Source organism: Antennarius striatus, chromosome 10 (genome assembly GCF_040054535.1).
Source record: "Antennarius striatus isolate MH-2024 chromosome 10, ASM4005453v1, whole genome shotgun sequence".
Classification (NCBI taxonomy): Eukaryota; Metazoa; Chordata; class Actinopteri; order Lophiiformes; family Antennariidae; genus Antennarius; species Antennarius striatus.
Window position 1 is genome coordinate 2,407,816 of NC_090785.1, and position 13,510 is coordinate 2,421,325.

The 13,510-nt window shown below is 43.2% G+C and overlaps 1 protein-coding gene across 1 annotated transcript; it reads left to right on the forward strand.

Annotated features, from left to right (window-relative positions):
- The first annotated feature begins 396 nt into the window (after positions 1-396).
- fgf24 (fibroblast growth factor 24) lies at positions 397-10,330 on the forward strand. The gene is made up of 5 exons (XM_068325636.1): positions 397-1,138; positions 1,328-1,364; positions 5,316-5,493; positions 7,543-7,649; positions 8,738-10,330. Exons 1-5 carry the CDS (start codon positions 1,107-1,109, stop codon positions 9,014-9,016), a joined length of 633 nt encoding a protein of 210 aa, XP_068181737.1. The 5' UTR covers positions 397-1,106; the 3' UTR covers positions 9,017-10,330.
- The last annotated feature ends 3,180 nt before the right edge of the window (positions 10,331-13,510 follow it).

The window sequence follows — 13,510 nt, forward strand, 5'->3', positions numbered from 1 at the left end:
TTTGTTCCACGATGGATCAATTATTAAATGATTACAGCAACAACAACAACAACAAAAAAGCAGAACACGATTTATATTAACAGTTGTTTCACTCAAACTCATGCGTAAAAATGAAAAAGAGGTTTTTACGCATCATCTTCATAAATCCTAATTAAATCTTTACTTTAAAAAAAAAAATCCAATCAAAGTTTGTGCGTCCTCGTTCCTGTCCTCCTTTACGCAGCGCTTTGCCCACTGAGAGGAAAGCACCCTCTCCTATAGTTGATGGTCTCTCCTAGATTACCCTATCAGGTGCAAACCGCTGACATGTTTCCACCCACCAAACAACCCAAAAGCCTCTCTGTGCCCAAATCTCCAGCCGCAGACGCACAAACAGCACTGACAGGCACTGCTGCGCCATCGCCCACAAAAAAACCCTCTCCAGGGATCTGCTGCTGCCGCCGCGACTTCTGCACTACTTTTTATTTTTGATTTTGTTTTTTTAAAAAAAAAAAACGTTATCAGCTTGGATGAGTTCGTTTGTCCTCTTTCAGCGACTTGTCTTGGTGGAAGTGGGTTATATTGTCCACAGCTTGTTTTCTTTTTTCTTTTCTTTTTTTTAACCGCAACTCTTAGGTAGAATAAAAATGACCCATGCAAGGTGTAGAACCCCCCCCAGGTACGGACGGAGTTAAGGAGTCTGCTCTTCGGATTTGGGTTGAGGGAGAAACCGACGAGACTTTGAGGATATTTTTTGTGCGAGTGGATTTTTCTCGAGATTGAATTCCTAATTCTTTCCAAACTTGGCACCGAAGACGTCGCTGTATTTCGTGGGGGGGGGGAACGGAGGGGACTGACCAGCAACAACAACAACAAAAAAAACTTGTGGATAATTTCCCCCAACAAGGAAGCACCTAATGTTGCACCCCGCGACTCTCCTGCTCTCCGGTGATCTATCCTCACACTGGGATTCAAACTCCAGCTTGTCCCCGGAGTTTTGTGCGTAAAAGGACGCGCAGGAGGGGGGAGGGTGGGGGAGCGAAAGCGACCAAGAGGGAGGCGATTTCGCCAACCTTTCCTGGGGCTCTAAAAATCTGTGGAAGCAGGTGTATTTCTCCCAAGTCAAGATGTCTCCGCTGCCTTCACGGTTCATATATGTGTAAGTGTTCCACATGTCCGTTCGCCTTTGCGCACAAATGCACGCATTCTTACCAATAGAAGTCGCCAAAATCTTCATATTTGCACATTACTTTCTTTCATCCAGGTAGGCTGTGTTTTATTCCGTCTTGTAATTGCTTGTGTGATTCACTCCCCTCCTCTTTTGTCTCCCCCCTCTCTCTCCACGTAGGTGTTTACACTTTCTGGTACTCTATTTCCAGCTACAGGTATGTTCACTCCCACGTTCGGCTCGATTCTCTCTCTCTCTCAGTGTGTGTGTGTGTGTGTGTGTGTGTGTGTGTGTGTGTGTATGTGTTTTGCATGTTTTTGTGCGCATTTCAATGCGACCAAATGCTGGTTCTTAAAAAAGTAAACCCCTGATTCACCCAAAAAGCAACGCGAAATTCTTGTTGATTCGGGTTCTGGAAAGAAAACGTGCGTAAAAGAAAATCCAAATATGTCAGCGGAGTGGGAATTTATCGAGAGGAAATAGGAGAAACTCGTTCCCGGCGTTAATAATGCAGCAGCATCACGGTGCACGACTTTATGTAGAATACAAATGCAATAAAATGCGTTTTTATTCCATATTAAAAAAGGCGCAGAAAGAGTTGCGGTGCGCACTTCTCTATTAAATAAACTCTTAATTTGAAGCGAACCAACTGTTTTCTTCCAATATTTCCAATCAATACCATTAATCTGGCAGAGAATTGGATAAACTCTTGTTGAATCTAGGGTTCAAGTAGCAGTTGCAGCCTTTTACTGCAGAGCTGCGCCATTTATAGTTTGATTAAAGTTGCTGTGAGAGCAGATGGGCTCGTTTGGCGCTCGTTCCCTTCAGCTTTTTATGAGTTGCGTCTCACTTTGAACAATAATGATTTGCAGACATCCACTCACCTAATTGCGTCCTGGGATTCAGATAAGATTCAGACAGCACGCTTCTCCACTCGTAAAGAAAAAAAGGTTTCTGATGGTGATACCATTTCATTTTATGGTCCCTAATATTAAAGCAGGACCGACTGATTATTAAAAAAGAGGATTGTGTCTCATCCACTCACGGGATGAGTTTTCTTCCAAGCATCTGAACATCTGGCAGCATTTTGGATGTAGGGTGCATGTAATTATGTCTTTAATAGATCACAAACAATAATCAGACAAACTGAATCATACCACAAGGAGCTCACATTTGACCTTTAAGGGGGGGAATAAAAATCCAGCAGGAGGTGAAGTTTGTAAAATTGCATTTTATTTGTTGTTTTTTTACATCTTTGCTTTTCTGAAGAAAAAAATAAATTCATTCCTGCTTGGATGCTCTTTGCTCTGGAGCCGTCAGCTCTTATTCTCTCATTGCCAAATTAACAGGTCTAACTGCTGTTGTAAATTTTTACCATCCAGAGCTTTTTAATGAAATTCCAGAGATAAAATAGAATAGGAAAAAAAAACCCTCCCAAAACCTCAAAACCAGACAAAACAATTTGTTTAAGTCTATGATTATTCTCAAAGTTCTGTGGCGCAAACAAAAGCTCTGGTGTGGATTGACGACTCCTCACATGTAAGGCAGGATGAAGCACACGCTGTATGGGCTGGACGTGGACCGATGAGTGATGTTTGTCTGTTGGTTGCTGCTAAATAATTGGCTTGTTAGTTGTGGTTCATAAAAAGAGAGATTTGGAAAAGGGCATCAAATGAATTTCAGGGCCGATTATCAGTCCTGATCCAAAAAAAATGGAGGCCCGGCCCTCGAACGTCGTCCTATCGGCGTGGTTTTCCATCCGGCTTCACGCCGGAGTAGCTTAAGACTCGACCATGTCGATTTTTTTGTGGATTAAACCAATAAAAGCGACCAAAGTTGGAAACAAACTCGTGTCCCCCCCCCCCCAACCCATGTTTGTCTCGGTGCGTCAGGCCGATAGAAAATGTGTATCTTAGATGGAGGCGACAACTCGGCTTCCTGGGTGAAGACGAGCGCCAGACTTTTGAAGTTTTCAACCATATCCGTTTTCATGCTGTGTCTTTGAAGGGGGAGAGACGGCGTGATAAAAAAAAAAAAAAGAAGAAGAAGCTGTTGTCGTTAGCGTTCACCTCAGCCATGTGCTTAGGCTTGCCCTTCCATTGATGCAAAATGCAACTGTCTACCAAACACACCTTTGTGTTTGTTTAGAGATGAAGAGATTTGGGATGAATCCAGTTTTTTTTTTCTTTTTTTTTTTTTGTCCTTCCCCCTTGTCAACTTTTGAGGGGTGTTTTGAGAAAGCTGATGTTTGTCTGTTGTCTCGATTTGTTCCGTGATTGTTTGATTTAAACTGATGTGAATTTAGCAGAGATCCAGCCTCTTTGTGTTACTTAAGACGTTTTGTTCCTTGGATGAAAAAGGACAAATAGTTCCGTGTTTGCTCAGAGTTGTGTCGCTTCTCCCAACAGCGATGATTCAAATCTTCAAATGTACTTGAAATGTCTCACACACACACACACAACACACACACACGGATTTCAAATGTCAAAGACTGATGCACGTTTCCCTCCCAGTTGGGTTTTAGGGAGCGTTTGATGCGCTGCTATTGTTCTAGATCATGTTCTTGAGTCGTTTTGACGCTGTGATGTCAGCTGTAGTAAAGAGAGAATCATCAGGGGACCCCTGTTGCCATGGCTGCGCATTTGTTTCACCCGAGGTTCTGTTCGATGTTGAAACACTCAAAGTAAAAAAAAGAAAGAAGTGATTGGATTTGGAAACCGTGGAGGGAAAAATGAGCCCCCCCACCCCCCCAAAAAAAGCTAATTTTGATAAATTTACTCAGAGATAGAAATATTATCCACAATAATCACATTTTTAAAGTTTTGATGTCAGAACTGCGACACCACGAGCTTGTTGCAGCCGTGGTAGGTTTGACATCCCAGCCTGCTGTTCTCCTGATGCCAAAAGTAACATTATGGGCGTGTTTCCTAAATGTCAAGATACAGAAGCTGCGTCCCAGTTCAGGGGCTGGATCCTCCGAGGTCTACATTTCTAGACTGAATATGTCATAATGAGCTAAGAGGTCCGTCCTCTTTCTAAAACCCGTCCAAACGCTGTATCTGTTGATCCGTTTGAGGGTAGAGTCCGTCACTCGTCTCCTTTTGGTGTTTCAGTACCTTTAAGCTCCTGGTCAGAGCTCTTCAGAGGGATTAAGCTCCTGAACTCTGCATTTGTGTGACACCTGGTTGGTTTATAAGAGGAGCCCTGGAAAGATTTCCACCCAAGTTGTTTACTTTTTCTCTCTCTCCCGAGTCGAAGGGGTTGTTCTTCTGGGGGCGACAATTTCCCGTTATGTTTGTCATTAATTTACCAAAAGACAGAAAAACAAGAACTTGGGGTATGTAATATGTATATAATTAGCCACCTGAGAACAGCCACATAAAAAGCCATTACTGTGCAATTACCACACCACGCAGCTGGAGAAATGGGATTGTGGCGTGAACTCTGAGATTCCAGGGCTCCTGAAAGTATACGTTTCTCTCTCGTTGCTCCACGCGGCGAGTGATGAAGTTGTCAAAATCGTCATTATTCTCCTTGTTTTACATCCGTTCCAGAGAGATTTCATAAGCGACAAGCTGGTGAATTCCCGAAAGTTGGATTCGCATAAGTCTGCAAGTGTTTTTGTGGTTGGAGGTGCCTCTTTGCTGTCTTTCAGTCTTGTCTTCCGCCTGCTCCACTTCCTAATTTATGGACCCTACTTCGCCCGCAGGCAGATATTTGTTTGATGATAGTGCAACAGGTCTGGATGCTTCAGGTGTATAATTGCTAGTGGCTTGCTCACTTGTGGAAATGGGAGCACAGGTTTCTCAAGATTGCCCAGGGGCACATAGTATACCGCTGTCTCGATAAAATGCAGCAGGAGATTGCGTTTTTAAACTTTGCACTTGTTCTGTGGCACAAACTGACTTCATTATCACGTATCCCAGCAGTTCTCAGCTTGTAAAAAAAAATGCCCGGAGGAAGTGACGGAAATATTAAAATGCCAAATTGGTATCTCAGTTTTCAGCCCCTGGAGCAGAGTTATTTTGACTCAGCGCCCGTAAAAACAACGCCTTACTATCAACGCCAGTTTTGCGACGATCCCTCACTGTTTGTCTTACCCTCTCTCTCTCCCTCTTGTGTTTCATCATCTACCGTCCTCGCTCCATATCCTGCTGTCTCTGCTCAGGAGTCCCAGCAAAGCTCCGCCGACTTCAGGTTTTACATCGAGAACCACACGAGGAACCCGGATGACCTGAGTCGGAAGCAGGTCCGGATCTATCAGCTCTACAGCAGAACCACTGGGAAACACGTCCAGGTCATAGGGAAGAAGGTCAACGCCAATGGAGATGATGGGGGCAAGTATGGTATGAGAGATTCTCCTTGGCTTCTCACCTGACACTTTAGCTAGTTGGTGGTAGCAGGATGAGAACTCAGCACCGCCTACCCTACCAGACGCTGGCGTTTCCTCAGACTTCCTTCCCTTTGATCGGAGGGGGGTTTCCACGTTGTGTGTTTGGCTTGGGCGCTTACTTCTTAGTTCCTTTTTGCTTTCGAGGTGGACTTGTTTTCTAATTACAAAGAAAAACATTTAGCGGTTGGGTAAAGTGATGTCAACGATGAACTGTTTGATGCCACTGGAACAAATTTAGGGGCCACGGGGCTCTGGTTGGTCTCCTGCAGATATTTTTTTGCTAAAAACAGCTGACTCACAGCTCAAAAATTGTTGGTCTTGAATACTTCTGAGTGTATTCAGTCACAGATGCACCAAAGGCGAAGTTTACTCGCTGCTTGTTAGAGCTTGAGTGGAAGCAGATCCAATTTTTTCCCATGAGGCCTTGCCAGTACTACTCTCCACCCCTCCCCTACTTGTCCTCCCCATCCAGCTGCAGTACCTGGCACCTGTGAACTCCTTTGCACTCTCTAATAACGCTCAGGAAGACGCTCTTTCTCTAATCCATCCTGAGTCGCTGCAGGAAGGTCACAATCCACCACAGAAGAAAAATATCTCCAAGGCGGAGCTTTATGAGTGCTAACTACCTATCAGCATGGCTAAAGCTAGGGTATTATCAATCTTCTTGAGTATAAGGGTAGCATATTTGCGATTGGGGCAATCGTTTTCCAAAGCAATCCAATGAAGTCGACACTTTTGTCCACTCGCAGCAAATGGAGGGCAACTGCAGAGGCAGTTACATTTGCACCGAGGGTAAAAACATTCCATTGATTATCAAGTAACTGGAAATACAATTTTATCTTTAAATGTGAGTCAGATCCTGAAATTTGTCCCACATTTTCATCAAAACCAGCGACGACTGCCAATGAAGAAACACCCAGAATACCCGATATTCCCAACATCCCAGTGGACACACATGTTCTGGTGCAACAGTTTTTCATGTTTTAGATGCATTTCTAAGTTTTTTAGTATATCTGGACAGGAATGCTGGAAATGTTCCAGAGCTTCCAGTGGAATATTTGATTGTCCTGTCCACGCACATACAGATTTAGAGAAGATAGGGTCGGGACGGCGTCACCGCGAGAACTTATCTCTCGGTAGGGAGGGAAACGTCGCTTTATCTGATGTTCTGGGTCGACGCTTCATATTTGAGGTTGATTTTTGCAAATGAAGCCAGAATGCAACAGCCAAAGTGTTGTCATGACTTCTGCTGTGGCTGAAATCTCTTTTTAAACTTTCGGTGTCCTTCTCAAGGACTCCAGAAGCTGTCTAGTACGTCTTGTACCTTCCTTCACCTTTTCAGACAGGTCCCCCGCTTTCCTCCCAAGTTTGGATTTAAGGGAGGTGGTGGGGGAGGATAAGGGGAGTTCCTCCTGCCCTGGAGCCCATCCCATCCCCTTCGCCTTTTCTTCCTCTGCTCCCTTGAGTGCTACTGAATGGCCCTGTGTGTTAAACAAATGGATCATCTTAACTTTTTGATTGAGTGAGCACAGACTAAAGGGAACTTGAAACCTAATCCCGAGGGGCACATAACCGCTCCTCAAATGTTTGGCGGATCTCTTTGCCGGTCGAGGGGCGAGCAAAGACAAAGGTGACCCTCGCAGGGTTTAACGTTTAGGCCAGGGAGGAAAAGGGGGATAAAAGAGCTGCTGGGATGCGTCTCGAGAGTGGATTATTGCTTTGTCGGGTCAGGAGGGGTGGTATTGTTGTTTTAGTACATATGGTAAGAAAGTTATAGTCTTTATAGCTTCTAAAAGACTTGACGATTTGCTCAAAAGACGCATGATTCATCTTTTAGTCCCTTTTTTGAGCAAAAACAGGTGGAACTATTATAATTCAACGTGGTATCTTCCCTAAAATATCAACTTCATTACCTTAAAATATTTTTTTTTTTTTGCTTTGCTTTTGTCGGGAAAACACAAAGATGTCCCTAACGGTGTCTGCTCTTTCGTTTCTTCTCCAGCTCTTCTCGTCGTGGAGACGGAAACCTTCGGCAGTCACATCCGAATAAAAGGCAAAGAGAGCGAACATTACATATGCATGAACGAGCGGGGCAAAATCGTCGGGAGGGTGAGTATCCCACCGTTTTTTCTGAAACAATCACCGACCAGATTGAGTCGCCGATGTCGGATATGAGAACGTGGAATAGGGAGCTCTTAATCCTGAACGATCTTCTTTCTCCTGCTGATTTTCTACACCCTAACAAAACCCCTTTGATAACTTGCAGCCCTTCTTCCATTACGTAATCGGCCTACTCCTTTGACACTCGATCAGTCAATTACGCACTGCAATCACCACAATGCATTGAGAGACTAATGGTCACTTAGAAGGGAATGCCATTGCAATTATATCACTTAGTCATACCAGGTGGCCACGGGCGCGGGATGACCGCATACGTCTCTCCGGAAAAGCGCCTTCGATTCGGTAAAAGAAGGTCGGATTTGAAATTGCAACCGCGTCAAGAGAAAGACGTGTGACTTGTGTGTTAATAAGTCATGCTGTCAGCGTCGGTGGGAACCTGGTAGTCCACACTTTTTCACTCCATCATCACCGTCATCTGTTAGGAACACACGTTTTGATTCCCAGCTCCCGGGGGTCTTTATTAATTTAAAAAGAAATGCTGCTTACTCTTAAACCAGTTGAGTATTCTTTTTAAAAATGGAATAAAATGACAGTTTTAAGTGTTTTCTGTAGAAAAGGTCTCCCACGGAGATGTTGTGATGTTAAATATCTTATTCCATGTGTAAAAAAAATAGCTAAGCTGTCGCTAAATAGTTAGCTTATTGACTGAATGTGTCAAATTTCTCGCAGAATGTGTTGAATTTCTCAAGAATGGAGCAAATAATCATTTTCCTTCCAAACTCTACTCTTTTAAAATGCATTAAAATTAAGCAGTACTTTAATTTACTGCTATATTGTGATCTCTGTCCAGAAATGATTTGCATTATATACACAATGAGACATGATCCGTTTTATTATCTGTTAAACACAGTTAAGAACATCCTTTTATCTAGATCTGCACACATATTTAGGGGATTTTGAGTCCCTCCGTAGAGAAATCCATCAGTAGTGTGAATGTTTTCTATAGTCCTGCTAACAAGCAGTTTAAGAAGTCGCGTTAAAAACCAATTAACGCCTTGTATCCTTCCCTCTTTCAGTCCGATGGAAGGAAGCAGGAGTGCGTCTTTATCGAGGAATTCCTGGAAAACAACTACACGGCTCTGGTGTCGGCCAAGTACAAAGGTTGGTACCTGGGCTTCAACCGGAAGGGTCGGCCCAAGAAAGGCTCGCAGACCACGCAGCGGCAACAGGAAGTCCACTTCATGAAACGCCCGCCCAAGGGCAGGCTGGACCCGCTGGAGGAGTTTCGTTTCACCCCAGTAACTAAGCGGACACGAAGGGCTCGGCGATTAAAACCCAAGTCCAAGAGGAACTGATGGGGGCCGAACCGGGGGGGGAAAAAAGCTCCGATTAAACTGTCACTGAAAAAAATCTCACCTGTAAAAGAAAGACGGACAAAATGGAACAAAAAAAACAAAAAAAAAAACAAGTCAAAGATGTTTTTATTTTTGTATTGTCAGGATGACTGAACATCTTGGATTCTTCTGGGTTGAGGTCACTGTGCTAACGCCTCTGTCATTTTATTTATACTGGATAAACTAAAAAAAAAAAAGGACCTCTGAGAGAATTCCTGTCGCCATCGTCCTCGGCTACCTTTGAACTGAAAGCTGACGACACGCTTTTCTTTTTTTGACAATGTGGGGGGTGGGGGGGTATGAGGCGGGAAAAGCTGACGCAACGTTATAAAAATCAGCCAACTAGAGATTTATTGGAATACCTGTCGGCTTTTGTTTGTGTTGCCCTTCACGACGTTGGATCCAATTCTTTCCGGCGGAATCGGGCGCCGTGGAGACGAAAAAAAAAACAAAAAAACGAGAGATGTGGCGGGGGGGAGGGGGGGGGTCACAGGTGACACTGCTGCGCCGCTGAGATAACTGTGTAGCTTTGAGTGCAATATTTTACAGGGCTCTCTCTCTTTCTCTCTTCCTCTTGTTTTTTTCCACACGTCTCTCAACCTCAGCTTCTATCCGGCGGCTCCAGGAATGCGCTTGAACCTTCTCCCGAGTGCCGTGTGAGATTTCCTTTGACGTTTCCATCGCAGCCTGTGATTCAGCTAAAAGACACAACATGCTTTGACTAGTCGGGCACCGGCCGTAGCTTCAGTCTTGTTAAAAACACACAAAAAGAAAGAGATATATCAGCTGATGCGATTCATAATTCCTAGTCTTCCTCACGTTTCGGGGAGGCGGATGGTAAATCCTCCTCGTCTCCCACCATCGGACTGTGTTCCAGCCTTTCTTCACATGTTTTTAGACTTTTTGGAGTGTGAGCTAGCTAATATTTTGGGTTTTGGTGATGAAGACTTCCTCTACCTCCTTGTTCTGTTTTTCTTTTTTGTTTAGGTTCATCGTTCGACGCCGAGCTGAACTGAGTTCTTCTTTCATTTCTATTTTTTCTCCCTCTCCTCCCTTCCTCTCCTTCCAAAAAAAAAAAAAAATCATCTTTTTTTTTTGACTGAACTCATCCTCTCGCCGTTACGGGATGAAAGTCTTAAAGGATGCTTTTGGCGTAAAGCTCATCCTCCTGCTTGTTTGTCAGGATCAGTGAGTACTGTAGCGCTAAACCCACTTCATAAATCCACTTTTGACAAGTCAGGCTTCTCCTCGGACGACCGGCTCTCCCGGGATTCTGGGAATCTTTTGTCTAACAAGGGAGGGAGGGGGGGGGGAGAAGTCTGTGCTTCCTCCTGTCACCCCAAAAAAAAAATAGTCCGGCCCCCTTTCTTTCACCAGTAGTTGGCATTCACCTGTCCGCTGGCAGGTGTTTGCATGAGTTGCTACTAACAACATGACACATGTATGATGTTTTTTTTTTTTTTTTTTAAAAACAATTGTAAGCAAAAATAATTTTATGACTATTATTAAGATATTTATTGCCTCCCTTTGTAAATAAAATGTGATGAGTTTTATTTGACCTCTGTTAATAAAATGAGGATTATATTTAAAAAAAAAAAAAAAAAAGGATCTATTTTATGTCTTTCTTGCAATGTGGAGAAACGGAGACGTTGTGGAAAATTATGACATGCGTTTTGAATATTCTATAAAAAAAAAAAGAAAAAAAAAGAGGAACACTTTCAGGTAGAAATAGAGTACATTCCCTTCTCTGCATTCTGCCAAGGTATGCATTTTTATATACAAACCCAAAGTGTGAGGGCTGCTGCTGAGGTCAGTTTTTTTGGGGGGTTTTTTTTTTGAAGGAGACATGGTTTATTCCAGCATCTCTACAGAATGGTGCTTTTGAAAACAAAACAAAAAAATATATCATTACATAATAATAAAAAGTGTTTTTGGCAAAGAAATTTGAATCTTACAACTGCTTTACTTCTGTTTTCAGTATCAGGAGTTCGCATAAACATGTTTTCCGTTGAAATGGTGCGAAAAGTCACGAAATAAATTTTTTTTTATTTTTTTTATTTGTCTGGAGTAAAGATGATATATCTTCTTCTCTCCGGTAAACATCCAATATTTTAGACATCTTTTAAAAGTGCTAAAGGAATGTGGAGTAGCATGTCTTATAATGCTGCGCGCCAGAATGGTGTTTACAGTAACCGTCAGGCTGAAAGATGGCGGCTTGGAGGGAGAAAAAAATACTTTTGTTTAAATTCCTCGCGATGCTTTCAGACCCCCCCCCCAGCACACACACACACACACACACACACACACACACACACACACACACACACTTCTTTACCTCCAGCAGGCCCAGAAGTCCCCCCAGTCTGTCATGGGATTTTGGACGTCTGGCCTGCTTTTAAAAAGGTGGAAAAATAGTGCTTGATGTGTGACCCAGTAATTCACCATTAACATAATGGATCGCCTCTGAGGGTCCTGTTCATCACTGTGGGGGGGGGGGGGGGGGGAGCCGTCGCCGAGACGACTGCAGGATTTCAAGGAATGTTTTATGTCCCTTCGTCTTGTCATCGTGTTTCTGCAAATGCTTATTATCTCCGAGAAAAAAAATGATTTCCTGTAACAACAAGGATGCAAATCGACCTTGCAGCAAAAAAAAAAAAAAAAAAGGTTAAATTTGTGGGAAATAAACACTTAAATTCACTGTTTTCTGCACAGAATGTCCCGTGTATCCGCCGATATTTGCTTTTCGTAGTTAAGATCAGTCTTGTACATGCTCTAGGAATTGATTCAATGCAGCTTTTCCTTTTTTCCCCTCGTCCACATACTTCAGACTTGACCAAGCAGAGCCAAACTGCATCTGGCTATATTGACATTTAAACGAGCGCCGATGGTTTCCAACGCATCGGCCGATTTTGCTGTAAGGAGATGACATTTTTGCATAAGCCTCCCGCCGGGCTTTTCTCTTACTCAACCTTTGATCACTGGAGGCTAGATGGTCTTGGAACTGGACCAATAACTCCAAAATGAAACATAGAATTCCCTTTTTTTTTTTTTTTTTTGCAAAACCCGGCCCCCTTTCAAAAGGAGGTGGAATCTTTAAATGCTGTCCTGCTTGCCAAGTATTTATATTCTATTATTAGAAAATCTCAGCATGCTGACACTGTGCACAATGGGTACAGTATGACCAGAGAGTCGGTGTCAATTCAAAGAAAAAACTTTGTGGGTCTGCAGAAGTTATACAAAATTTTAGTGGAACAACCAAAAGTGGTTCTTTGGCCCCCAGATCGGCAACCACACACTTAACAATTAGCCCTGTCAACAGAAATCTGTTCTGTTTGAGGCATAAAACAAGTTTTGTCTCGATGAATATTACTGAAATTATCCGTCAAGGTCGGTAAAAAGAACAAAACTCCCCAACGCCAAACAAAACAGTTCAAGCAGTAAATACACCTCATGTAGCTTCACGTCACGTCATTTACTGTCAGGACTGCCGCCCTCCTCGCTCATGCTAAACGCTAAACCACAGACGGCTGGTCGCCTTTTTCAGGGGTAGCAACGCGATCTTAAGGCGTTTTATTTGATTTTTTTAAAAATACACAGCTGAGCTGTGTTTTTACAGGATTTACAAATGTGCTTACTGTACATACAGTTTCTGGAAAGGCCGACCTGTTCTCAACTCAACGACAGCAGACTAGCACCTCAGGAGTAAAGGTCCAAATAAAGGTCAGCAGGGGTCAAAGGTTATCTATCCATCTATCACAGGTTTGGTGTTGAAATGAAAACAGACAACTTCTTTAAAGAATTTGATTTTTTTTTCTTTATAATATTTCAGATCCGTTGTGATTTTTTATTTTTTTTTCAAAAGTAAAATCTCGTAGCTGGTGTAATGGGTTTTTGGCATCCTTTTGTCCGTATGACCATTTGCTACCTTAACATAGCAATAACCAAACAACAAAGATTTCAATCATAAATAGAGTAAGCGGTAGTGCCTTGTGCATAAATGGCACAGACAGTGGAGACACAATCCATCGCGTCTGCACTGGGAGATTGCTGCCTTAAAGCCCGATGATCACGCCGGCGTGATCAGAGCACATGATGTTTTTAAATCATTCTTAACTAATGAACTCTGTCATGTGGGTTGCTGTGGTCATGTTTCCGTGACAGTATAGATGTGAAACTCTTCCGGTTTTTTATTTGGAGCCGATTGACCCCGGAAAACCGGAGATATGATCGTTTACATTTGATCAGAGAAAAGCGCTTCAAAGCGCTCCTTATCCACAGGCGGCCGACACCGTGTTCCTCTCCATGTAGTCGCCGTCATACAAGTGCTTCACGTGATGTAAACATGTTTCGAGATTCGTACATGCTTGTCATGTGATGCAAACACCTACCGTGATTGGTGCATGACGCAAACGATTACGCGCACGATTTACACATGTTGCGAGTTCAAAATCAAAT